The 26,528-nt window shown below is 44.6% G+C and overlaps 1 protein-coding gene across 1 annotated transcript in view; it reads right to left on the minus strand.

Annotated features, from left to right (window-relative positions):
• The window catches only part of DSCAM (DS cell adhesion molecule), a 799,693-nt gene that overhangs the window by 93,310 nt on the left and 679,855 nt on the right, over positions 1-26,528 (minus strand). Inside the window, exons 17-20 of the mRNA XM_030806202.1 lie at positions 22,392-22,632; positions 20,438-20,584; positions 11,653-11,808; positions 1,955-2,088 (exon numbers count right to left, since the gene is read on the minus strand). Coding sequence (XP_030662062.1) covers positions 1,955-2,088; positions 11,653-11,808; positions 20,438-20,584; positions 22,392-22,632 — 678 coding nt within the window. The remainder of the gene's footprint in view (positions 1-1,954; positions 2,089-11,652; positions 11,809-20,437; positions 20,585-22,391; positions 22,633-26,528) is intronic.

Genomic DNA, 26,528 nt, shown 5'->3' on the forward strand with positions numbered 1-26,528 from the left:
TAAGCATCAATCACTAAGGACTCATTTCAAATAAGCCAGGTAGGGATTTTTAGTTCAGCGATAAAGATATGATTAAGAAGACAAATCGAGAGGAAGCTGCTGGTGTTTCTGTACCCTGCTAGGTGCTTTCTAGCCTGTTAGAGTCAAAACAGCAAACGTGAATCCCATAGCAAAGAGATCAATGAATGAATGAGTGAATACTAATACAGATACAATTCAAGTTCTAGTGGAAAATGAGTATACTTTATTTCAGCAATAATTTTTGTCTCTCTTTGGTGAATACGGCACATGTCAGTGCTAAGCAGAAAATCAGAAGCCATCCTGGGCATTGAGGGCACAATGGCTCAGCTTTTTTTTCAATGTCTACGCTTCTCTCCATCTCTGGGCTTTGCTGGTAGGATTCAGCAAGTGAGGATTAACAGCATATTGAAAACCACATAAGAAGCCCAGAAAGATGTTGTGGAGCCTAACTCTGACTATTTACATTTACGTATCGACTTCAAGGGCAGAGTACTGCCATGAATGCATAAGCAGTAGAGAACACACCTTGCTTTTTCAGCAACAGATGGACCTTCATGGGCCAAGCAAGCCCATACACTCTCTCACTCACATTCACTGTTGGGGTACACCAGGCCTCAGGGGCCTCTGTGGACTCTGAGCCTGGGCAAACATATCACCTTGATTAAAAGATTAATCCATAAATTTGTTTGGGAATATTTTTCAGCCCTAACAAGGAAGGAGATTCCATTGCATGCTACAACATGGATGAACCTTGAGGATATCATGTCAAGTGAAACGAGCCGGTCACTAAATGACAAATGCTGTATCATTCCACATGCACGAGGTCCCTAGAGGAGTCAAATCCGGAGACAGAAAGTAGAATGGTGGGTGCCAGGGGCTGGCGGGAGGAAGGATGGGGAATTCGTGTTTAATGGGGACAGAGTTTCGGTTTTGTAGAGTTCTGGAGATGGATGGTGGTGATGGTTTCACAACAACGTGAAGGTATTTAATACTGATGAACTCGATAATCAAAGTGGTTAAGACAATAAGTTTTACGTTATGTGTATTTTACCAGAAAGGAAACAAAACCAGTGTGTATATTCACTCCACAAATGCTTAGTGAATGACTACATGTGTCAAGTTCTATGCTGGGAGCTGGAGATACAAAGATGGAAGAGACATGGCAACTGTCACAGAAAATGTCATGTTTCTATGAAGACATCGTCAATTTTGGTGGGTCATTGTAATTTTTCTTTTCTTTAAAATTTCCCTTTTTGATGTGTTTTGGTGTGGTCTCAGAAGCAGTCTAACTTTATAATGATTATTCAGCAGGAATAATATGAACGATAACAAAAACTACACTTTGAAATAGTAAATAACTTTTAGTTCCTTCACAATGAACCAGGCTAACTGCTGTAACTGTAAGGGTAATAGATCTTCATTAAAGTCCCTCATTTCTAGCACAATAGGGTTTTGCCTGCTATTCTTTTCCCCCTGAGAGATGGAGGAGGGAAAGAAGGGAGGGATGGGGTGGGAGGGAAGGAAGGAGGGAGGGAGGGAGGGAGGTAGGGAGAAGGGAGGGAAGGAAGGCGTGAAGTGCCTGTCATGATGAGTCCAACAGTAAAATCAATAGGTGTTGTCCACTGACTATCAATTAAGGCACAATTAAGGCCTCTGGGTTTTGATTTTGATCAGGCTGCTGGCAGTTTAGTGGGAACTCACCAAATAAACAATAATTCCAGACAATTGTCCCCCTTGTCATGATTCAGGAGCGTATTTTCAAATGAGGTGTAAATGAGGACTTTGTTTTGTATGTGGAGACAGCAGGGGCAAAACAAAACCACCGGAAAGACCCAAGTAGGTGGGAAACAAAGGAACGAAACTGTCCAGCACGAGCACCTGCAGCTCGTCCCTGGCAGACGCTTGAAAGGCACTTGGTTATTTACCAACTTACTGTGGGATAGGGGTGGGAGCAGAATACAGTGTACTTTCGGATGATGCCGTTCAGCTTGAGAGGGGGAAGCCAGGACACAAAGACCATGGAGGCTGAGGCCGCCGCTGCCTTCACGCCCGCGGGAGGACCTGGAACTGGAAGAGCCGTGCGTTTAGTCACAAGGTGGGGCCTCAACTTGGGCTTGTGGACCCACGCTTCCCAACACGACCCCACTCCGCGCTTACTGTTCAGCTCTTTCAGGATGATCGTTATGGGTTCCGCTGTGCCCCCCCCAAATGCATATGTTGAAGTCCTAACCCCCAGGACCACAGAATGACACTGTAATTGGAGGTAGGGTCTTTACAGAGGTAATCGAGTTAAAATGAGTTTGTTAGGGTGGTCCCTAATCCAGTACTTCTGGTGTCCTTATAAAAAGGGCCAATTTGGACACAGAGACAGACATGTATAGAGGGAAGATGATGTGAAGACACAGGGAGAAGAGGGCATCTGTAAGCCAAGGAGAGAAGCCCAGAACCGCTGCTTGTCTCAAAGCTCTCAGAGAGAACCAGCCCTGCAGACACCTTGATTTTGGACTTCTGGCCTCCAGAACTCAGAGACAGCAAATAAATTCCTAATGTTGGAGTCTGTGGTCCTTTGTAGCTGTAGGACCTAATACAGTCAGTTCTAGTCCCTCTTGTCCTGCGGAGTCTTCCCAACCCATTTCAGCCCCTGGCGACTTCCTGCCTCTGGATAACTGGAGAATTAACTTCTGGATCAGTCTCATTTCTGCTGCAGTTTTTGGCTTTGAATGTACTGGGGATGAACCTTTTGGATCCTGAATTTGAGAAGCATGAGGGTGAACTACCTCAGCCATCAGACCCCACCCTCCCTCACCCCAGTCATTTTGTAATGGTACCACTTTGGGCTCAGGAGAGGTATGGAAATATTGTTGATGAATAGGGATTATTGTGTTCAAGATTCACAGTATCCATGTAAGACAAACTCTCCTCTGTAAACCAGCTAAGAAGGCAGAACATGGTGGCAGCAATATTAAGCATGATTTGGGAGTGAGACTGAAGGCATGTCCCACTCCTCTTGTTCTTTTATTTTCCGGGTTGAAGAGGTGAGGAGGGGTGATATGGCCAAGACACAGAAGATGCCAAAATGTCAAAGGTGCCAGTGAGGAAGGCATCAGAGCTCTTGCTTTGTTCCTCATTAACCTCACTGTCCACATGGAGGGCAACCACATTGATGGAGACATTGAAATTCAAACCAATAGAAGTCCCTTGCAAGCCCCTGGAGAAATCTGTGTCTTTACTGCTTTGATGGCAATGCAACTGCTCAGTAAATCGTTTTGGAGTTGAATGTGCATCTCATAATTGTCACCTTGACTCTTCTAAGTCTGCATAACAAAACCAAGAGCTTTGGTGAGAACCAACTTGGGTTGGACATAGTCACCATTTGAAAATATAAAATCTTGGTAATCCATTTTTGGCAAGTCTTGCTGACAGTGGAAGGTCTAGAAAAGGTAACGCACATAAGTGATAGATCCTGGGTTAAAAAATCCCTTGAGAACAAACCTCTATCAGGTGAGGGCAATGTCTAAGACATCGATAACCTAGTTCAGAGCTGCCAGGGCTCCTCCTGAACAACAAGGGCAGAGTGAACATTTCCTGGGGATTTTAATCCTAGTAGACACCCCAGCTTGGCCAACATTCTCAGTCCTTTCCATAAAGCCCCTGGTTGGTGTTCACCACACTGAACACTCTTGCTGGGCAGCTTCTCTTTAGGAGGCCAAGTAGTCTAGCACCAACCAGTTGAATGGCTGCTGAAGAGGGGTCAGTTGTATTTGTTTCCAACCTGTTTGTGACAATTGTACCTGTCACGGGTAATACTGTAAGTTAATTCATTACGTAAACCAATGAAATTCAAGTGCAAGGGAAAGCTGTTTCTATGACAGTTAATGGGACTACTTTGGAAAGGCTTCCTTAGAGGTAAGTTAGAAAGAAATTAAAAAGAGAAAGAAATGAAGGAAGGAAGAACAAAAGGAATGAAGGAGGGAAGGCAGGAAGAAAGGAAAGAGGGAAGAAAAAAGGAAGGAAGGAAGGAAGGAGGAAAGGAAGAAGGGAAGACAAAAGAAGGATAAAAAAGAAAAGAAAGAAGAAAAGAAGGAAGGAAGAAAGGAAGGAAAGAAGAAGGCTGATCTATGTTTGGTCAGGACCACTGAGAAGAATGGGACATGTGGATTTGTCCCAATTTGCAAACAGGTCATTGGTAAATGGTCACATGCTCTTAATTGAGATACCAGTTGAAAAATGCAGATGCTACACATTAAATACAGTTCACGGAGTAAAAGATGGCACAGAACTCCAATCTTTTCACCCAAAACTTCAAGAAGTGATCCTAAGTCATGTGATTAGAGAATGATTAGGGAATAAATACATATTTATATGTTTTAAGTTAAAATGCAACATTTCAGGTACTTCTTGACCACTGTACAGTTTGGTGATTCCTTGTTTTAAGTGATGATTTCCGTGAGCATGCCTGTGTCACAGCCGATTGAGGGACTTTTACTGTGCCATCTAAACTCGCCGTTGGCTCCTCCTACATGGATTTATGATCTACCTTACACAAGCTTTCCTTGTATGGTTACTAGAACTTAGTACAATAAAATAACAACATAGAAAAGTTGAAGAACATGGCATTTTGGAAAGGCTCTCTGGATGATTGAGCTAATCTTTTCAGAGCTAGAACTTAACATTTTAGCTCTGGTTTGGACAATATCATAAAGCTTAAAGGTGTGGGCCCTGGAGCCTCACTGCTGGTTTCATGCGGCTCTACCACTTAGCTCCATGTCCTGGAGAAGCTGATTAACTTCTCTAATAATCTTTAGTTCCCTCATTTATAAATCTACAACAATAATTGTGCCAGCTTATGTTTTTACTCTTAGAATTATAAGAGATAATTCATGTAAATGATTTATTGTTCTCTGTACAGTAAGCACCAAATAAGTTATAGCTATCATCTCTAATAACCATCCTTATGTCCTTGGATTATATGTCACTAAATGATACTAGCCTTTACTTTGTGACTCAGTGGTGAATGCCAAACACCTGACACTGAGAGTTGCAGAAGACAGAGATGGCATAGGATGGAGTAAAAAACGGTATACCATGTCTGTTTGGGACATATTTTCTTGAAACATTCTTAGTGACCACATTCCATTTTGGTAGTCTGAGTTTCTCTTATGAAGGTCAAAACAAACTTGGGAAGTTTTCATGAATTCCTGGGCATCGTAGAGAGAAGTTCTGCTTTCAAGTTTAATTGATTGTAGTAAAGAATGTGGCCTTCAGAGAATTCTCTCTTCTACATTCCTCCAATGCACCTGGACATCCCTTCTGAGCTGCAGATGCTTCTGTGTCTCATGTGTCCAATTGGCTGAGACGTTTCACACAGGCACCTCAGACCGACATAGTCACAACAGGGCTCACCGTCTTCTATCCACACCTGCGCTTCTCTTGCCCCATCTCAGGAAATGGCCCCACCATCTTCTCAGTTGCAAGAACCAGGACCTGGAATTGTCTTCCTGCTGTCACTCGACGAGCCCTTTGGAGGTCCACATGGACAGGACAGGTCAGCAGTTGGGCTCTCCCCCTGATTTGATGATGCTCCCCAGCACTGAGCTCTGTTTCAGTTCCCTGAAAGTGGTTTGCTTCTCCCACCCCGGGCCCTTGGGATGCCATGATCCAGGGCCTTGGGATGCCTCTGTCTGGACTTTTTCCCCCCCTCTGCCTTCTTCCTGGCAACGCTTACTCATCTCTCAGGTTCTAGTATGCGTCATTTCCTCCAGGAAGGCTTCCCTGATCACCAGCTTAGGTCAGGTCAGGACTTCCATGTCTCTGTTGAGACTCTTCTTCATCATTGCACTTGAAACAATCCACTCAGGGGTGATCTATCAACATCTGTCTCCCCCACTAGCTTGCAAACCCCACCACGCCCATCCTGTTTCTCTGCATCTTTAGTTCCTGGGCCAGTATCTGGAACATACTAGATCCTCAATACAGATTTTCCAAGAGTGGAAAAATGATTTCATTCGTGTCTGTGTGGTAGGCAGGATTCTACAATGGGTCCCCAGGATCCTTACCTTCTAGTGTATGTGCCTGGGTGATTCCTTGAATGGGTGTGGCATCTGTTACTATGATGGACAGATTCCTCCCATGGGCAGGCTGTGCCATGTGGCAAAGGTGAAGGGCTTGTTCAGGTATCATTGAGGTCCTAATCACTTGACTTTCAGTTAATGAAAAGGAAAGTTTCCTGGGTGGGCTGGGTTTAATCAGATGTGCCCCTTAGAAGAGGAGATGGAGGTCAGAGACAGAAGAGGTCAGAGGGATTGGAAGCCATGTGAGGATTTCCTATTGGTCCTGAAGAAGGAAGCTACCATGCTGTAGGGGGTGTGACAGGCAGTAACAGGCAGCCTCCGGAAGCTGGTGACTCCAGCCCCATAACCAAAAAAAAAAAAAAAAAAAAAAAAGATCCCATAACCTGTGAGCCTGGGAGACCTTGACCTCAGATGAGGGCACAGGCCCAGCTCACACCATGATTCATCTGTGGGACCCTAAGCAGGGGACTCAGCTCAACCAGACCTGGATGCCTGACCCTTGGAAATGCTAAGACATTTGTACTGTTTTAAGGTGTTAAGGTTGTAGCAATCTGTTCCACAGCATAGAAAATAAATACAAGTGGGTAAGCCCTCCTGTAACATACCTTAATGTAAAAATACCACAATCATTTTTCTGAAACAGTATTGCCTTGAAGTAGGAATATCAGACAACAGTCTGATTAAACACCCACACAGACACCTCAATCAGCTTCATTTTTTTTCACCATCATTTTTCTGGTCTTAGTAAACAGCCACAGGCAGGTGTGTGTGTGTGTATGCACACGTGCACACACAAACATGCATGTACATATGTGGTACACCATGGTAGCCAGATTCTTCTAAGCCCACAACTTTTCAGTGGCTTTTCCTGAGCCATGCCGTGCCATGCAGATGCTACGATCCTGGAGGGACATGTCACGTTCACAGCTGTCATCCCACCAAGCATGCACATATGTCCCTTTTCTCTTCCCATGTCATAAGACTCTGGTATTTTTGGCCTTTCCTCTCACTAGAGCAAGAGTGTTCAAGCATTCTTTAAATGTTTGACTGGTCCTTTAACCAAACCATCATGTGAAAACCCAGCACATAACACAAGTGGAAGTGGGGCGGCTCTTGAAGCCGGGGTCAGGGGAAGACTGGAGTCTCCCACTGGGCCTCTTGCTTATGACTGGGCACCTCTGGGGCCCACCTAGTTTGAGGTAAGAACCTAGTTTGGGATCCACTGCAGTGGAGGGAGTGTGGAAAGCCACATGGTAGAATCTCTTCTAGGACATCTTGTCCATCGTGTTGCTGGTATACCTGCCACTGCACAGGGCACACTACCCTATGCTGTAGAGCACCGGAATCTTAAGCAGTGTTGATTGGCAGTACTTCCCAGTGTCTACTGAGGAACAGCACCACTGGTGGCTATGCAAACACAACATGCAATCTACCCCCTTTCAGGTCTCCCGAAATGTGGTCACATAGTCACCCCAGCACACGTCACAGGCACACACTATCCACACTTTCACAAGTATGTATGGCTCAAAGTATGGGTGGTCAGAAGATTCAGAGGTATGCGGATGTCAGCTTATTTTTTTGCTTCCTCTTAGCTCTACTTTCAGATCTCCTCCCAATGAGATTGCTAATTGACGGTGGGGAGGGAGTAGAGAGCACATATTACACCTGCTGTTGGCCCTCTCACATGTGCCTTCAGAGTTATGTGCATTAGTGATGTGTTCAGTAAATATTTGAACTTAACTATCTCTATTGATACATATGCAAAGTTTACTCTTGTGTAAAGGGATCAAGGCTAAAACTAGCTTTTGCCTTCAGAGTGAAAATAGCAATTGGAAGATTAATAGATTGCATTTTGTTTGTGTTCTCTTTCCTTATGGCTTGGCTCATATTATGGTATTGGGATTTCACAACTGTTTTTAGAAGTCAGGATTAGTTCTTCTTGTGCTCAAAAACAGAAAGCCAGATCACCAAGTCATCCCTTGTGTTTCTGCAGCAATAATAGGGGCACAAGTTCTCACCGACTGAGCAGTCCTGGAAAGAGAACGTGAACTGTGAGCGGTAGTCACAGACCCCCAAAAATATGTCCATGCACCTGAGTCTATATTTAGGGATAAAAGATGATATCCATGGCTCTGACACTCTGACCACAGGCATGAGAATATGTCCATGCACCTGAGTCTGTATTTATGGATAAAAGATGATATCCATGGCCCTTAGACTCTGACTACAGGCATGAGAATATGTCCATGCACCTGAGACCGTATTTACGGATAAGAGATGATATCCACGGCCCTGAGGCTCTGACCACAGACATGAGAATATGTCCATGCACCGGAGACTATAGTTATGGATAAGAGACTATGTCCATGGCCCTGAGATTTTGACCACAGACATGAGAATGTGTCCGTGGACCTGTGAATATGTCTATGAGCCCAAGAATCTTTAGACAGAGGTAGAGAAACTGCCTGTAGAGAACAAGCACAGACTTGTTCTCTAAACAAATATTGCTATTGCAAAGAATCCCTTGCAAAAGTAAATGTTTGCCTTTATTAGGGTTAAGTTTCTCTTTTTAGTATGACCAGTGACCTAATAAGACAGTTTAAGCCTCCAGGCTGCCTAGATTAGGAACACTGGTACAGGACGCGTGTCTGGCATAAACAACTGGATCAGATGCTCGCTGTTACTGCAGCCATCTTTCTTTGCCGGCAACATTGACAAACGCTGAAACTTCAACCTGAGCCTAAAATAGTATCTTATTGAGAAAGAACCGAGCAAATGTTGGTAATTATTATTTTACTGGAAATCTATCTGTATTTTTACACAATTTAATTGAAATTGCAAGTGTAATCCGAAGTTCAAAATTACAAAGCTTTCTCACTGAAGTATAAATAGGATCTATAATCAATTTGACTGGGCATTTGTTCTCTGAATTGGCCTTTGTCCCTTCTTCCAATCAGATAAATAAAATTGCATTTAATTCTGTAAACTGCTGAAATGCCTAATTATATTAGGTACTGAGTCTACAAAAGTGGTTGACACAATTCTTCACCGTTTCTAAATTATTGAATTTTCCATGGGAACCTGGGAGATAAAGTGATATTATTCTAGTTTTTCTCTTCTTCCACCCAATCTTCACTCCACCTCTTTTTTCTTTTTGAGACAGAGTCTCGCTGTGTCACCCAGGCTGGAGTGCAGTTGCATGATCTCAGATCACTGCAGTCTCTGCCTCCTGGGTTCAAGTGATTCTCCTGCCTCAGCCTCCCGAGTAGCTGGGATTAGAGGTGCCCACCACCACACTCGGCTAATTTTGCATTTTCAGTAGAGACAGGGTTTCACCATGTTGGCCAGGCTGGTCTCGAACTCCTGGTCTCAAGTGATCCACCACTCCACTTCTTTTTGAAAATGCAGACCTATCCTAAAGAAATATTGACGCTCAGTTCTGCACAGTCCTTGTCCCATACCACCAGCAAAAGTGGGATTCATGGCCTCTTCCTTGGGGTAACTGGGGGACCCAAGGCAGGGTTTTCCATAGGCAATCCCAGCTCCATACACTATCAGCACTGGAGACAAAAGCAAAGCATAATTGATTGACAAATTAGACCTTGGGCCTTGGGGTCAAGTTCTGAGACAGAACTCTATCATTCTTGAAACTAGAATATTAATTAAAAATTGATCTAAAATTGTGAGTTAATAAGGTTCTGTGAAGAGCCTTCCCTTCTTATTGGATTTCTGTACATTCTTCTAAACATGCAGGTGCAAAACCTTTTATGGATGATCAATTTGCTCTTTAAATAATAATTCCAGTGACATTTGCATTATTGCTTAGCAATGTAAAAAGGAGTATTTCACCCCTAGTCTGAAGGAGTGGAGAGCAGATAATCAAATATTGAGTGTCAGGAAGCATCCCACTCTGTGGCAAGCAGGTGTTTTCAGACACCACTTCAGCTCTCATACGTTGGTTCTGTGCAGTCTGATTGCTACAGCAGATTGTCCCTAATGACAATCCAGTTCAGAGATGCTTAGGTAAGGTGCCCAAAGACCCATGGGCACCAGGTGACAGAGCCAGCATTTGCACAGCTCTTTGTTTATTACATTTTAAAAAAATTAAATTATGGCTGTCTTCACTCAGGACTTAGCTTTCTAGATATCTCTATTGATGTGTGACTTCCTAATGGCATTACATTTGAACCTTAGATTTCCCTAAATAATCCAATTTCTTAGAGCAGAACTGGCTGACACCTGTACGTTCCCTGGAAAAACTACCTATGCATTTTAGAAAAAAACTAAAGCAAATGAGGATTAGTTTGGGTGTAGACATTATAATGTGAGAAGGGCTACAGAGGCAGCAAAAACACCAGGTGAGAGTGGATGCCTGGGGCTGCTCGGAGGAGCAAGGCCTGGCTTGCCAAGGTGAGAGCAGAGAGTGAGGTGGAAGATGGCAGGCTCAGAATAACAGGGAATCATTGTCAGGGGCAGAAAGGCTGAAAAGAAGAGCGTATCATGGCCCCTGAGCAGGTGTTCTTTGCTTCCATCAGAGCAGATATGGGATAGAATAACGTCATTTTTGATACTCTAGTAGTGGGGGAGATAGCATAGACATCAAACCTGCCCATACACAGGAGGTGACCAGCAATGGCCAACAGCTTTCCCGCCCTATACTGCTTAGGGAACAGAGTCCTGGCAAGAAGACAAAAGTTGCAGAGACAATCCAGCACAGCATTTAGCTCTGCTAATGTCTCATCTCAAGGTATACTTCTATGCTGGAATATTTTGGGAAGGTTCTACGTGGGCATCAATTTGACATCAGTTGCTCCTTCCTTTATTAAGGTGGAGGCTACTTTTCTCACTACCACGGTAGTATTTATCAGAACTTATCTGTTCCTTAAACAGGCTTGGCTAAGGCCCCTCAGAGTTTCCGTTAAAATAATACAGAATCTTTGTTGTATGGTTTCTGTATGTTTGGGTAATAGTCACACAACCCAATCCAAATTGTAAGGAACAGCAAGAATTATTGTTGTAGAACAAAATCAGCAGCAATTTAAATTTTTACAAAATCACCATGAATTCTTGCAAGAATTAAAAAAAATTAACATGAAGTTCTCAAATTAAGGACTTATTCTAAAGTGATTCAGCTGGCAAAGAATAATAGAACTTCAATCTGTACATAATTTTCAAGAAGTGGAAGGATGGATTTAATCAGAGCTTACACTAATAGCTGAATAGCTACTAAAATTATTCTAACAAGATACAAAACATGTATGACAAGTATTACAGCTCTAGGATAAAATGAGTTTCTATTTACAATAATACTTGGCCAAAAAAAAAAACAAAACAAAAGGAAAGAAGAAAAAATATAGAGGAAGAAGAAGCAATGGATTACACACATCAAGCAAAGGCAAGAGAGGAAGTTAACGGTCTGAACTGCACTGGGATATTTTGGGAGGGCAGCAAAGGTTTGCACTGAGAATAGCCTGATGAGCTGCAGGGTAAAGGCAAGTGAGCTCTCTGTGACCCAGCCCTTCCAGCAATTGCTGGGACCCACCGCCCACCCGTCTCTCACCATCCTCTTTGGTCCGGGTGAAGAACTGCTCACTCCTGACCCCGTCTCCTGCGCGGGTGAAGGCCAGCACCTGGATGCTGTAGTTGGTGTACTTTTCCAGCCCGTCCAGCTCCAGTGAAGGCTGTGTGGTGGTGATGTTTTTAATCTCACCCAGCTCTAGAGGACAAGAACAAGAAAACAAAATCTCACTTCTGAGCCCGTTTTTGCTCGTTTTTCCACACTGTCCCCACTGACTGTCCCTGTGCCATGCCATCGCCCATCCAGCCATCATCTGGACACGGGAATTCTCAAAGGGACTATGCACAGCCATCCTGTGAGCTCATGGTGTCATGTGGCCCTTTGGAAAAGAACATTCACATCAAACTGCTCCAGAACACAAGGCAGAACGTTGGTCTGGAAAATGAAGCAATTCGCTCCAAGTTAAGTGTTATCAACCCAAGGCCAGCACCAGGGCTGCCACTCACCCTTCAGCAGGTGCTAATGAGCAATGTCCCCTGCACCCCTAGCAGCACATTTAGGGCGACACACACACACACTGCACACTCGGCAGCCCCACTGCTAACTATTCGTTAGGAAGCTTCTGCAAGCTGAGGGGTTTTATTGTTATTTTAAACAAGCTCTACTTTAACATACATGTACTTTTAAGTACCTAACTTCATCTCAAATATCTGATCTACCCTCTTCAGCAAGTTTCAAGTCTATAAGACAGTGTCTTTAACTATAGTCGCCACTTTGTACATTAGATCTCCAGAACTTACTCATCTTGCATAACTGAAACTTTGTATCATTTCGGGGTGGAGGAAGAAAATGGTAACTATGTGAGATGGTGGACCTGCTGTTAACTAGCTTGATTGTGGCAAGCATTTCACACTGGATACATACATCAAAACAAGCTGCATGCCTGAAATACATGCAGTTTTTGTCAATTATACCTTAATAAAGCTGAAAAGATAATATCTTTAAATAAGAAAAAAATACACCTGAGCTAAACTGAGTGGCTCAGCCAACCCCTCTTTTTACCTGGAGTGAACTCCTCTCAGCTTCAATCCTGAAGTGACATGCCCATGTGTCAGAAACTTGCTGTCAGCTAAAAATGCTTCACTTTCAGGAGTGGGATCCACTAATAATATTCACAGATGGAACACTATGCGCTCTCATCTCCAGCATATGATACACGGCAATTTGAGAAAACTTACAAATGACGTGCTAAGTACTTCCTCGGTGTTTGGCTGATGGGTTTTGAAATGAGTCACCTTCAGAGCATGAGAAGGGCCTGAGAACTGTTCCCCCAGGGGAAGGGGCTGTCAGTGACACGTTGGTACCCAGAGCAGCCCGGTTACCCCAAGAGACCAGCAGGTCCGGGGAGTTCCTTGTTGAACAGGTCTGCTTTGGCTACATTTAGAGAACAATCCAGTTGCTTGTCAATCCCTCTCACTCTCCCTGGCCTCCGTATAGGGAGTGGATGTGACATGCATGCCTGCCTAGGTGCCAGCGCTATGCTATTCTAAGTACAGATAGTAACTTATACAACCAGCAGAGTTATTCAATTACTTTTGCAACCCATTCATTTTACAGACAAGGAAGTCGAGGGACAGAAGGATCAAGGAACCCAGCACAGTGGTTGAGGGCACAGGCCGCGGATCTCAGCTGCTCTCCTCAGTTGCTCTGGGAAAAAGCAGAAAATGGGCTGAAAATGGAGGCACCCACGAGCCGTCGTGTCGGCCAGATTAAATGGGCTTTTGCTTTTTGCTTGTCTTGGTTTTCCTTCCTGCTCATTGTTTGTCTTTTCTCTTGTGTGTCCAGGATATTGCACAGAAGCTCACAAATGAATAGCCATGTATTTTGTGATTATGATGACTGTGGAACATCTTTTGTTCATCTTTTTTTTTTTGTCACCAAAAAGATAATGTGGAATGGATACAGCATTAAAGGAGAATGGCAAATACTGCATGGGATGGCTGAGGCCTGTCTCTCACATGCCAAAGAGCCCTTGTGCCTTCTAGGAGTTGCAAGAAGAGGGGTAAAGGGGCTCCACATGGCTCCCACAGTCCAGGCCCCAGTGGGAGCCGAAGGCCTGGGACCACCAGAAGCAGACAGTTCTGCAGGCTGGGGCTTTGCTGGGGAGAGAGCAGGGCGAGGATGGCCCAAAGACAGGCCTTTGGACTCCTGTCTTCTAGGGAGGCCAGCAGGGTGCCAGCTGTTAGAGGTCACAATTTAGAAATCCCAACAGAGGGCTTACGAAAATGACGAGAATGTCTGTGCATGTGTCATCACCAGGCAGTCAAAATATCAATACGTGGTTGTCCTAGATGGATTGGAAATTCTCATCTCTGAAGGACGAGTCTTTCCATATTCAATTATATTCCTTTTCCTGAATATATTTAACATAAGTCTTTTGGATTAGGATAAAAACCCAAATGTAACCAGACACAATGGCTCATGCCTGTGGTCCCGGCTACTTGGGAGGCCAAGGTGGGAGGATCGCTGGAGCCCAGGAACTGGAGGCTGCAGTGAGCTGTGATTGTGCCACTGCACTCCAGCCTGAATGACAGAGCCAGACCCTGTCTTTAAACAAACTAATTGAAAACTCATATGCTAATGGACAAACTTTAAATATAGAACTCATTAAGATGTTTTCAGATTTAGAAACGTCACTGTCAAATATCACACACGTACATCCCTACAGATATGCACACACACAATCCATAAAAATACAGCTGCGGGGAGGGGCTGGTCAGAGCAGGGTGCTGGCAGCTGGTTATGAGACTTTGATGAAGGTCTTTTTTCCCAAGAGTGCAGGGTGTCCACCTCACAGAAAAAGTAGGATCATTTCACAATATAGGAGAAAGCTGTGACCCTCCGGCTATGCAACTCTTGAATCAGACAGAATGAGGAAGAGGAGCCTGGTGGGGAGGGAGAAGGACAACTTGGCCTCTCTGATCTTCTTAAAGAGAGCAAACACTTGGCTGGGCACCGTGGCTCACGCCTGTAATCCCAGCACTTCGGGAGGCCGAGGCTGGTGGATCACGAGGTCAAGAGATCGAGACCATCCTGGCTAACATGGTGAAATCCCATCTCTACTAAAAATACAAAAAATTAGCCTGGCGTGGTGGCGGTCATCTGTAGTCCCAGGTACTCTGGCGTGAGGCTGAGGCAGGAGAATGGCGTGAACCTGGGAGGTGGAGCTTGCAGTGAGCCGAGATTGCGGCACTGCACTCCAGCCTGGGCAACAGAGCAAGACTCTGTCTCAAGAAAAAAAAAAAAAGCAAACACTTAAAACAAAATGATTAAAAATGCTAATGGTTAATATACTAATTAGAATTAACATTTGGATGTTTACTCATTAGCGGGTTCAAGTTATTTTGATTAACTAATTTATCATGAACCATGAAGATGAAGGCAGTCAAAACCCCAATTTTAAGATTTCTAAAACTACCTGAGCCACAGTTGGCTCTATCTGCTAGAACGTCTCATAGACTGTGAAGGAAGGCTATTTTCCTGGTGACAGATACTGGGTGACTAGCACATATGGAAGAAATAAAAAGCAAAGCATGAAAAAAAAGAAAGCCAGATACAAAACTGAGTGTTTAGTTTGCCATTCTTTTTAACGCTTTTTCTTTTTAAACATGAATTTCTACAGTCTAGCTTTCATGCCCCTGTAGGGCTGTTTAATACACACACACACACACACACACACACACACACACATTAACTGAAATGTATTGTTCAGTTGAGGTCATGAGCAACATAAAATTAAAAATATATATAAAATAAATTTAGATATCAGATTTTTTCTATTACAAATTTTGTTTTAAACAGAATAGTTTTGTGTATTTATATCTTGCCTCATTCTCAGAGGGTTTTAAGGCAGAAAACAATAGGTGTGGGAATAGCTTCTGAAGCAAGCCCCAGCTGCCCACACACTCCAGTTGGCACCTAATTGTTGCTTCCTTTCAGAATGTACCATTTGTGCCATGAAGAAAGATGGATGAGATGGAAGGTGGCAAAAATTCAGAGGAAAACGGTAACTTTTCAAAGGATACAATTTTCCTAGCACTCTCAAATAAATTGTTTCTTTCAGGCCTTAACCATGATTTAACTTTCTGACCATGAAAAAAATTATCAGAACATTCATCAAAATATTGTTTATTTAACTTTCTCTATCAAATATACTAACAAGTTTTATTTCATCTGATCACATTAACAACAGAATTCTTTCTTAGACATATTTTGGAAAGTATACGGGTTATTGCTAATTACAGTGGTAGTAACAATATTTGCCCCTCTCAGCCTGTGTGAATGTGTGTGGTGTATGTGGTATGTGATGTGCATGGGGTGTGCGCGCCTGTGTGTGTGGTGTGTGTGTATGGTGTATGTGTGTGGTGTGTGTGGTGTGTGTGTGGTGTGTGTGTGGTGTGTGTATGCGGTATATGCTGTGAGTAGCATGGGGTGTGTTATGTGTGTTGTGTGATGTGTGGTGTGGTGAGTGGTGTGTGTGTGGGGTGTGTGTGGGGTGTGCGTGGTGGTGTGTGTGTATGTGTGGTGTAGTGTGCGGTGTAGTGTGTGGTGTATTGGGGGTGTGTGCGCGCATATGTATGCGGAGTGTGTGGGGTTTGTGTATGTGGGGTGTGTGGCATATACGGGGTGTGTGTGATGTGGTATGTGGTGTATGTGAGGTGTGTGTGGTGAGTGTGTGGTGTATATGTGTGTTGAGGTGTAGCGTATGTCGGGTATGTGTATGTGGGGTGTGTGTGTGGTGTGATGTGTGGTGTACGTGTGGTGTGGTGTGTGGTGTATGTGGGGTGTGTATGTGTGGTGTGTGTGGTACGTATGTATTGTGTGGTGTGCAGTATATGTGGGCTGTATGTGTGGTGTCTGTGGTCTGTACGTGTGGCATAGTGTGCAGTGTATGTGGGGTATGTGTATGTGTGGTATGTGTGGTGCATGTACGTGTGGTGTGGTGTGCAGAGTATGTGGGTGTATGTGGGGTGTATGTGGGGTGTGTGGTGCGTATGTATGGTGTGCCTATGTGGGGTGTGTGTGGTGTGTATGTGTGGTGTGGTACGTGGTGTATATGGGGTGTGTGTGGTGTGGTGTGTGGTGTATGTGAGATGTGTCTGGGGTTGTGGTACGTGGTGTATTTGTGGTGTGTGTGGTGTGGTGTGTGGTGTTGTGGTGTGTGGGGTTGTGGTGTGGTGTATTTGTGGTGTGTTTAGTGTGTGTTGTGTGTTGTGTGTCTGTATGTGTGTGTATGTATGTGTGGTGTGTGTATGCATGTGTATGTGGGATGTGTGGTGTCGTGTGTGTATGTGTGATGTGTACGTGTGGTGTGGTACATGGTGTATGTGGGGTGTGTGTGGTGTGGTATGTGAACCCTGAAAATCTGAGGCAGGTCTCAGTTAATTCAGAAAGCTTACTTTGCGAAGGGTGAGGACGTACCCACAACACAGCTTCAGGAGGTCCTGACAACATGTGCCCAAGGTGGTCGGGGCACAGTTTGGTTTTATACATTTTAGGGAGACATGAGACATCAATCAATATAGGTAAGAAGTATATTGGTTCGGTCTGGAAGGCAGGACAACTTGAAGCAAAGGCAGGAAGACTGGAAGTGAGGAGGGGCCTCGCAGGTCACAGGTAGGTGAGAGGGGAAGGGTTGCATTCTTTTGAGTTTCTGGTCAGCCTTTCCAAAGGAGGCCATCAGACATGCATCTATCTCAGTGAGCAGAGGGGTGACTTTGAATAGAAAGGGAGGCAGGTTGGCCCTGGGCAGCTTCCAGCTTGACTTTTCCTTAGTGATTTTGGGGCCAAAAACAGATTTTCCTTTCATAGGTGTATGTGGTGTTTGTGTACATGTGATGTGGTATGTGGTGTATATAGAGTGTGTGTCGTGTGGTGGGTGATGTACATGGGGTTTGTGTATGTGTATGAGGGGTGTGTGTCCTGTGGCGTGTGGTATATGAGGGATGTGTGTGTGGTGTGATATGTGGTGTATGTGGGGTGTGTGTGTGGTGTGTATGTGTGATGTCTGTGTGGTGTGTGTGTGTGGTATGTGTGGTGTATGTGGGGTGTGTGTATGTGTGGTGGGTGTGCATGTGTGTGTTGTGTGTGCATGTGCATGTGGGGTGTGTGAGGTGTGGTGTGTGGTGAGTGTGGGATATATGTGGGTGTGGTGTGGTCTGTGATGTATGTGAGGTGTGTGTGTGGTGTGTACGTGTGGTGTGGTGTGTGGTGTATGTGGGGTGCATGTATGTGTGATGTGTGTGCATGTGTATGTGGTGTCGGTCAGCAGTCACTTCCTGCTCAATGTCTGTGGGAATCCAGCCAGCCCCGGAGGCCACAGTCTGAGGAGTTTGTGCGAAAGTGTCCAGTAGCCCCGTGAACTGACCTGCTACATCAATGAAATCTCTCAGGTAGCAGGAGGAGTGACCATTCGCAGGCAGGTTCATGTCTCCGCAGGTTTCTTGCTTATCTTTTGGAAATTAAGTGCAGACTTCTACATTGTACATTTATCTCATCACTTTGATTTTAATCCCATGAGTGAAAGTATCTTTAAAAAGCTGCATGCACACTCCCGAGCATTTCTTTGTTTTTGAATATTCAAGTTTTCAAAGCTTTAAAGGTATGAAGCCACATCTTTCATTTTAGAATGAAGATGCCAGCAGGCAATGCTAGCAAATGTGGGTGAGTTTAGAAAATATGGGTGATGCGGATGAAGTCACCACTGGATTCTGGAAATATTTCCAATAAGAACAGAAGAGACATCTTAGCATAACACTGCCTTTCGAAGAACATTAAGGATATTTAATTTCATCCACTCAATATAAGGAGTAGGAATCACAAGAAACATATGTAATGATATCCTATGGTATTTTGTCCATAAAATATACGACTTTTGCAAATTTTCATTGCTCTCTATTCTGTGGTGTTTTAAAACTCGTCTTTAGGTGGGAGGGGTGAAGGTGTTACAGAATCATCTACTTAAATCTGCCCTTCTGTGGGGCTGTCCCTTCTTGGGTCTGTGGTTCCGTATTCATTAGCATCTCCCTCGGTCACTGGTCTGGAACCTCCACAGGCACAGACACAGCAACCTGAGTGTTTCCCATGAGCTCAGTGTCGAGTGGGTGTTTAGCAAATGTGTCTGCTGCAGGACCAGGGGGGGTCCTTCTAGATCGCCTCCCATGGCTGGTACTGCTCCAGGTACTATATGCGGCATCAAAGGCATGAGGTCTGGTCTCAGTCCTGAGAAACACATCCAGTTAGGGACACGCAGAGCTAAGACTCAAAGGCCTGTGCTCACTGAGCCAGTAATGCTTGTGCTGCTCATGTGTCTTCTTGCCTTTACTGTTGCACCACCCGTGGAGGCTCCTGCCACCCATGGGGCCCTATGTTTACCTGCACGAGGACAGGGGCCTGCCTGGTAGAACAGATCCAGGTGGTCCTGAGCAGGGAAGGGATAGGTCCTTGACTGCATTTGCCCAAAATTAGAGGTCAGCACTCGTCAGGGATCACACCCAGTCAGAGGGGTTGAAAGAAGCCCCAGGCTGGGAGTGGTGGGTCACGCCTGTAATCCCAGCACTTTGGGAGGCCAAGGCGGGTAGATCATTTGAGGCCAGGGGTTCAAGACCAGCCTGGCCAAGCTGGTGAAACCCCATCTCTACTAAAAATATGGAAAATTAGCCAGCCGTGGTGGCGCATGCCTGTAATCCTAGCTACTTGGAAGGCTGAGGCAGGAGAATTGCTTGAGCCCGGGGAGGTGGAGGTTGCAGTGAGCTGAGATCGTGCCACTGCACTCCAGCCTGGGTGACAGAGGGGGACCCTGTCTCAAAAACAGAAAAGAAACCCCAAACAAGAGCGAAGGTACTGTCTAGTGACGGGGGGCGCAGGAAGGGGCTGGAAACGGAGGGCAGGGGAGGAGGCAGGTGTGGGCCCCCCAGGCTTGGGACAGAGACAGTGAGCAGACTTCCAGAGGCCTTTCCTGTTGGGGGCTGCAGCCTCGCTCTGCCCCAGCACACTCACACAGCCCGGCCCAGCCTGGTGGGCACCACTCGCAGCCTGAGGACGAACACACCGAGGTGTCGCTCCAAGAAACTTGTGGCCCCAATATTATGGCCACTTAAGAAAGTCATTTATTCAAAGTCTTGCCCTAAACAAACAGGAAAATTTTGCCCTACTACTTGAAATACACACACACACACACACACACACTCTCTCTCTCTCTCTCTCTCTCTCTAAAGAACAAGGAAAAGAGGAGGAGAAGGGGAAGGAAGAGGAGAAAGAGAAACAGGAGACAAAATGGGAGGGCCCTGAACTTCCTGGCCCTCTCCTGAGTGCCCCACTCCATGTGCCTGGGCACTCTTCCCACACCCACTTACAGCACAACTACGGGAACTTCAATGTTTCCCCGCAGAGTTCTATTTGGGAAACAGGAAGAGGCCAACATTTTAGAATACATATCACACAGAATGTTCTAGATAGAGATGGAGGTTTTGGTGCTGCCTGCAGAGTCTTGACATAGACACTCATAATTAGGAAAATACATCCATATTGAAATTTCCCAAGTGCCGCCCCCGCCTAGGCTTCAACTTGGGTTTCGAAGACGTGTGATGTTTTAAACAGAGAGACCTGTTCAAATGTCGGGTGAGGGATGACAGAAAAGGGGAAAGTGTCTATTGATAAAGAGGTGCCCGCCATATCTTGAGCCCCTTGTTAGGAACTAGGAGGGGTCTGCAAATTCCATCATGCATTCTCTGGAGGCAAACCCAAAGTCCTAGTTTAGTCCTCTTACCTCCGTCCATGAGGTTGGCCCAGTAAATGACTCTGAACCCCTGGAGAATTCCATTCAAGGCTTCCTTGGAAAGTGTGGACCAGGATATTGATATGCTTTCTGGTGATGTTGCTATGGCTTGGACATTTTCGGGGGGGTAACTGGGCACTGAAATCAAATAATTAGAATCTGTAATAACCGTGGGTGGTTTATGAGCAAAGCAATACTGAAAAAGCAACATATTTTAATATTTCAATATGCGAACAAAAAATTGCACTCAACCCCAAAACGAAAGAAAAAATAACAAAGATCGCTTCTCTGGATAAATCTTACGATAACTCAGTACTCAGTAAAATATCATGAGTCAATGCATATATTCTAACGGATTCCACAGTCTCTCCTTCCAACTCAGTTTCTTTACTTTTAGGACAGTTATTGGGACTTGAGTTGTGTACCCTTCTTAATTTTATTGCCTGAGTAGAAAATCATTGTTTGTCTGATTTATTTTCCCCTTACTCTTCGAAGTTACTTCTTTACGTTGCATATACTTTATAGAGTATAGTACCTCTGTATTTAGTAATATCTGGCATATAAATTGGAAGCTGAACCATTGTAAAGTGCTTAAAAGTAGAAATATAATCATAGATTTCTCCTGTTTCATCCTCATCCCTTTCCCCGGAGGGAAGAGAGACCATAGACGAGGAGACGGGTCAGAAGAATATTGAAAGTATTTTTAGTACTGAGCTTTTGTAAACCTTAAATGTTGGCGCTAGGAGGGCGGGGGGCGTGCAAAATACTGGCTGAGACACGCATCTTAATGAAAAATGAGGATTGAAGCAAAAACAAAGGCATATTTAACGACTATTGCAATTGTGAAGATAGACAATTCCAGTGTTCAGGCTGCCAGTCATTGAAGACTCCTTTCCTCGCAAAAATTGTCAGATATTACAGGTGCAAGTCCTATGTGCCTCCTCAAATCTGTGATCAAGCGCCGGCCGGGCGCGGTGGCTCACGCCTGTAATCCCAGCACTTTGGGAGGCCGAGGCGGGCGGATCATGAGGTCGGGAGATCGAGACCATCCTGGCTGACACGGTGAAACCCCGTCTCTACTAATAATACAAAAAATTAGCCGGGCGTGGTGGCGGGCGCCTGTAGTCCCAGCTACTCGGGAGGCTGAGGCAGGAGAATGGCGTGAACCCCGGGAGGCGGAGCTTGCAGTGAGCCGAGATTGCGCCGCTGCACTCCAGCCTGGGAGAGAGAGCAAGACTCCGTCTCAAAAAAAAATCTATGATCAAATGGCTAACTGCACAAGAGGTAAATGTAGTGCCAGCTTCCTGCCTTCAAAGCTACCACTTATTGCTACAAATAACCCCATATCTTAACTTTCTGCCTAAAACACTGTGCCTCTGGCTACCAGCGTTCTCTATTTCCAAGCACTACTGGAACTTTGAGCTTCTGGGTTATTCTCAGTGTCATGGTGGAAGGGCTAATTAATTTATCTCGGCCGCTAGGGGGCGATCGATCACTGTGCGATCTGAAAATTCCTTTTCTCTGTGCTCAGAATGCTTGAAAATAGGAAGCAATAAAAAAAAAAAATTAAAAAAAAAAACACTTCTTAGCATTTGGGAGAAAGTTTTTTAGCAACTAGCATTTCTGCATTCTCGTGAGACTTCTGCAGTAATAGAGAGAGCCTTGTTTTCACTCCAGAAAAGCCCAATTCTTGTACCTGAAATGAATGAGGAAGAGTCTGGAAAGGGAGGGACTTGCTGCTTTGCAGTGCAGCCCTGCCCCAGGGGGGTGAATCAGCAGGGTGGGCGAGGTCACGAGGGAAGGCTTTTCCACCCGAGACCCCAGGCCCTGCAGGTCACTGCAAAGTCAGGGGGCAGGGGAGTGTGAGGTTCGGGGAGCCCCGGGGCAGACCCGAGGGAAGCTTTGTGGAGGGAAAAGCCACGAACAGGCCCCGGCTTGAACCTACCATCCTCGAGAGTGGTGGTGATGATTTCCTGAGAAGAAGGCCCCGTACCGGCCCGGTTACAGGCCTGCACCACCAGGCCGTACTGAGTGAACTTATTCAGGTTGTCCAGGGTGTAAACCTCACTGTCCCCGCTGGTGTCGACACTGATAATGTTGAATTGGAAGTTACCCCCAGTGCTGTACTCTCGGTAACCTATTTGGTAGCCACGGATAATCCCATTTTGCAAATGTTTCTTGGGAGCCTAAACAGGAGAGAAAAGACACACTAAAGAAGTCTGGAGGTAGGACAAGAGCGAAATCAACGCCCACACCCACGTAGGAAAGCAGAAATAAAGTGGAGTCATCGCCACGATGCTGGGGCGGTGGTCCGGTAGCAGCCGCAAACCCACATACGGTGCTTGGTCTGTGCCAGACACCCTTCCTTTACCTGTGAATGCATCCGGCCCTCCCAACCCCTCTGAGCCATTGGACCGTCAATGGACACAGGAGGTCACCTGAGTATACATGGCAGGAGGGGAATCTGAACCTGGGTGTTGGGCCCCAGAGCCTGCGCTCTCATTCTGTCCTTCATGCTGTCCTGGTTGACTTGTCTAATTGGCGAGAAAGTATCAAAATACAGACGATGTTTGTGGCGTCTCCAGGTACGCTTACGACCGGGTGAGACTGACCCTCAGGCCTGCACCCAGCAAGGACTCTCGGGCTCGCTGCTGTGTGCCAGGCCTTGTTCCAGGCACCGGGGAACAGAATTGAGTTTGGAAATGTAAGAAAACAAAAGACCCCTGTCCTCATGGAGCTTACATTCTAAGGAAATATCCCAGAATCACGGTGTTTCCAGGTTGAAAACTGGCATGGGAAGGTGAGTGCACGCCCTATAGGAAGGTAATCTCTTTCATGAAGCCCCGAGTCATTCTGGAACGATTTGGGGGTGATTAAATGCGGGCCGAGAGAGAGGCTGGTGCTAACTCCACCCTGCTGATGTGAAGATGGTCCACCAGATCAAAGTAGGATTTAGGCTGATGTGTAGGACTCATTTAGAAACCAGAGCCTTTTCAAAAATGGTATAAGGCCGGGTGCGGTGGCTCACACCTGTAATCCCACCACTTTGGGAGGCTGAGGCGGGTGGATCACTTGAGGTCAGGAGTTCAAGACCAGCCTGGCCAACATGGTGAAACCCCATCTTTACTAAAAATACAAAAATTAGCCCATTGGTGGTGGGTGTCTGTAGTCCCAGCTACCTGGGAGGCTAAAATGGGAGAATCACTTGAACCTGGGAGGCGGAGGTTGCAGTGAGCCGAGATTGGGCCACTGCACTCCAGCCTGGGTGACAGAACAAGACTCAGTCTCAAAAAAAAAGATATGCGAATGCCACCAAGATGAGGCTCTAGGGAATAAAGGTTTTGTAGACTTTCAGGCAGTCAACAGATATGTGTGTTTATGTGTGTGTGTGTATGTATATATGTATACATGTACATATGTATGTATATACATATACACATACACACATACATTTAACTACAAATTATGGATCTAGATCTCTCAGGGCTCTGAAAGCTTTCTCCTTCCTGAAAGTGCTTATAATTGACCTGGAGAGAGGACATAAGCACTTAAGAACCTGCAGAGAACTATGAAGTGTGGAAATGCATGGTAAGAAGGTGAAGGCCAGCAGGCGTCTAGAAAGTGTGAGTGTGGGTGGTCTGAAGTGGTGGGAAGACTCAGAGCCCAGGTGGGCTTGATGGGCGGGGTGGGGGCGGGGCAGGGCTCAGAGAAGTGGAAGGAGGATGGGGTGAGTGGAGTCTGCAAAGGGTGCGCACCTGCCCAGCAGTGAGTCGGGAGGGAACAGACAGAGCGGAGCACTGAAAACCTGCCAAATGTGACCGGGCAGACAATGAGAAGTCAGAAGAAGGTTTTGAGCTGATGAACAGCGTTGATGGATTTAGCAAACACTTATGGATTGCCTAATAATAACTTCTCAGGGGATTCCATGCCTCAGACTGTCATTAGTAGTAAGTCTGGCTTATCCAAGAGCATTAAAATCATTTTTATTTTTCACAGCAAGTTTCTCCATTTATGGTTTTCTTGGACTCCACTTGCTTTTCCCAACAGCCAATCTAATTTAGTATATTCACGGTGCCAGCAGGTGTCAGTGAAACAGTCGCATAAGCCATTTATTTACTTGTATCTGTTGGCTCGGAGTTAGATCCTGGTGGAAGAGCTCATACCTTTTTTATTATAAACAGATGTCTATGCATCTCTGAATCCACAGATGTGCTGCCTTTTGCATTGATGGGCTATGGCTTTTCTCACTGTTTAGAAATAGATTTCAAGATTCTATGTTTTGAAAATTCAATTACTCTACGTGAAAATTGTTTTGCTGCAACCACTGAATTGCATTTATGTGACCTAATTAATCAAATTAATTTCCCTGTAAACGTCACCTATAAGTCAAATTTACCAACAAAGAGATTTCTCCTATTTTATATAGTGTTTTAATGTTAGATATAGTGACCCAAATAAAATAATATTATTTTTTAAATGGGGTTTACATCCATTAAATATTCTAATTGTTCAACTGGCTCCCAGTGAGGCTTTAAGCCTCCCTAAGACAGCAAGTTGGATTCACAGTATGGGGGCTGTGGAGTCAGGTCAAGAAGAGTAGACAGTGAAGTCAAATGCCTGTGAGAAAGTGTCTTCATAGAGCCACCGATTTAGCTAAATCCTCCACAAGAATGAAGGGACCTGCTTGCTGACATGTAGTTCCCCCAGTTTGGTGGGATTAATCCTGCTTGTGATCTGTTTGTACAGGTAGAATGGAGAAATCTTCCCTTTTTTCCTCTCCATGGGTGAAAACACATCCTAACTAGCTTAAGTATAATAGACAACACAGGTGTTTTTGTTCTGTTCCATTTCAATGTTTTGTTAAAAAGAAAAAGAAAATTCTTTACATTTTTGTTAGAAGAACTATATTTTAGTACTGTGGTTCTAAAATAAAGCTTATTTTTTCTTAGTTGATACTTCTGCAAAATATTGTGTGGAATAATTATCTCATTTTGTTTTATAATAAAAGTAAACAACCACCATTTCTATCCAATGCAATTCTATTCACATTTTGATGCATTTCGGTCTATTTATCTAAAGTAAAGTGTTTTGCCCCACATAGCTGTGTTTGTAGCCTGTACAATTTAGTGTCTGAGTTTTTCTTCTTCATTTAATATGTTATTCTGATTATATTCCCATCTTTACTTCATAGTCTTTAAATATCATATTCCATAATATTGATGTTCTATTTTATTTAACCTTTTTTTAATTGTTGGGGATATTATTGTTTCCAGGTTTATTTACTACCACAAATGCTATGTTAGACACCTTCACGATATAGTTTCTCTGTTTCTAAGTTTACTTATTGAACTCAAGTCCCAGAAGTAGATGACCGTCTTATTTTTTAAGTCCATGTTTCAATTGGCTGTTAATGAGATAGGGCTTTTTTGATTATTATTCTTCCAGATGTGCAATATAATATGGTAAGTTAAGGGATTATGTCACAAGGAACAAACAAGAGAGCTCTCCTCCATTTTTCTTAATATTCCAATTTTGAAATGAAATATATTGAGTAGAGTTATGAGTTACTTGATGGTAGTAGTGTTTTTACATCTTTTTTTTTTCAGGGTGCTAATATGATCTACAGTTTTCATGCAGAATAAATTGTTGCACCTGAGGAAGAAGTGAGATGTGTTTCTTATAAAGGGAACATATACTTTCAGTTTCATAGCTTGCAGGTCCCCAAACTATAAGGTTTAAAAACAGACTTAAAAGGTAGTGGGAGAGGATGGGAGCAGCTGCCAGTGGTTGCAAGATTTCTCTGTGGGATGATGAAAATGTTTACAATTATGGCTATGGCTGCACACCTCTGTAAACATATGAAATACCACTGAATCATACACTTAAAATAGGGAATGCTATGGCATGCTAACTGTATCTCAATAAAGCTGTTTTTTACAAAGGTAGCATGCTAACTCATCTCTAGGTTATCTTTCTATTTCAATTACAACACTAACTGGCACCTCCACCATGATGACCACCACCACCAATCAATGCTTACCACCTCTGCAGGTCACTGTCACCACTGCCAACATCAATGCCA

Source organism: Nomascus leucogenys, chromosome 25 (genome assembly GCF_006542625.1).
Source record: "Nomascus leucogenys isolate Asia chromosome 25, Asia_NLE_v1, whole genome shotgun sequence".
In the NCBI taxonomy this organism is placed as follows: domain Eukaryota; kingdom Metazoa; phylum Chordata; class Mammalia; order Primates; family Hylobatidae; genus Nomascus; species Nomascus leucogenys.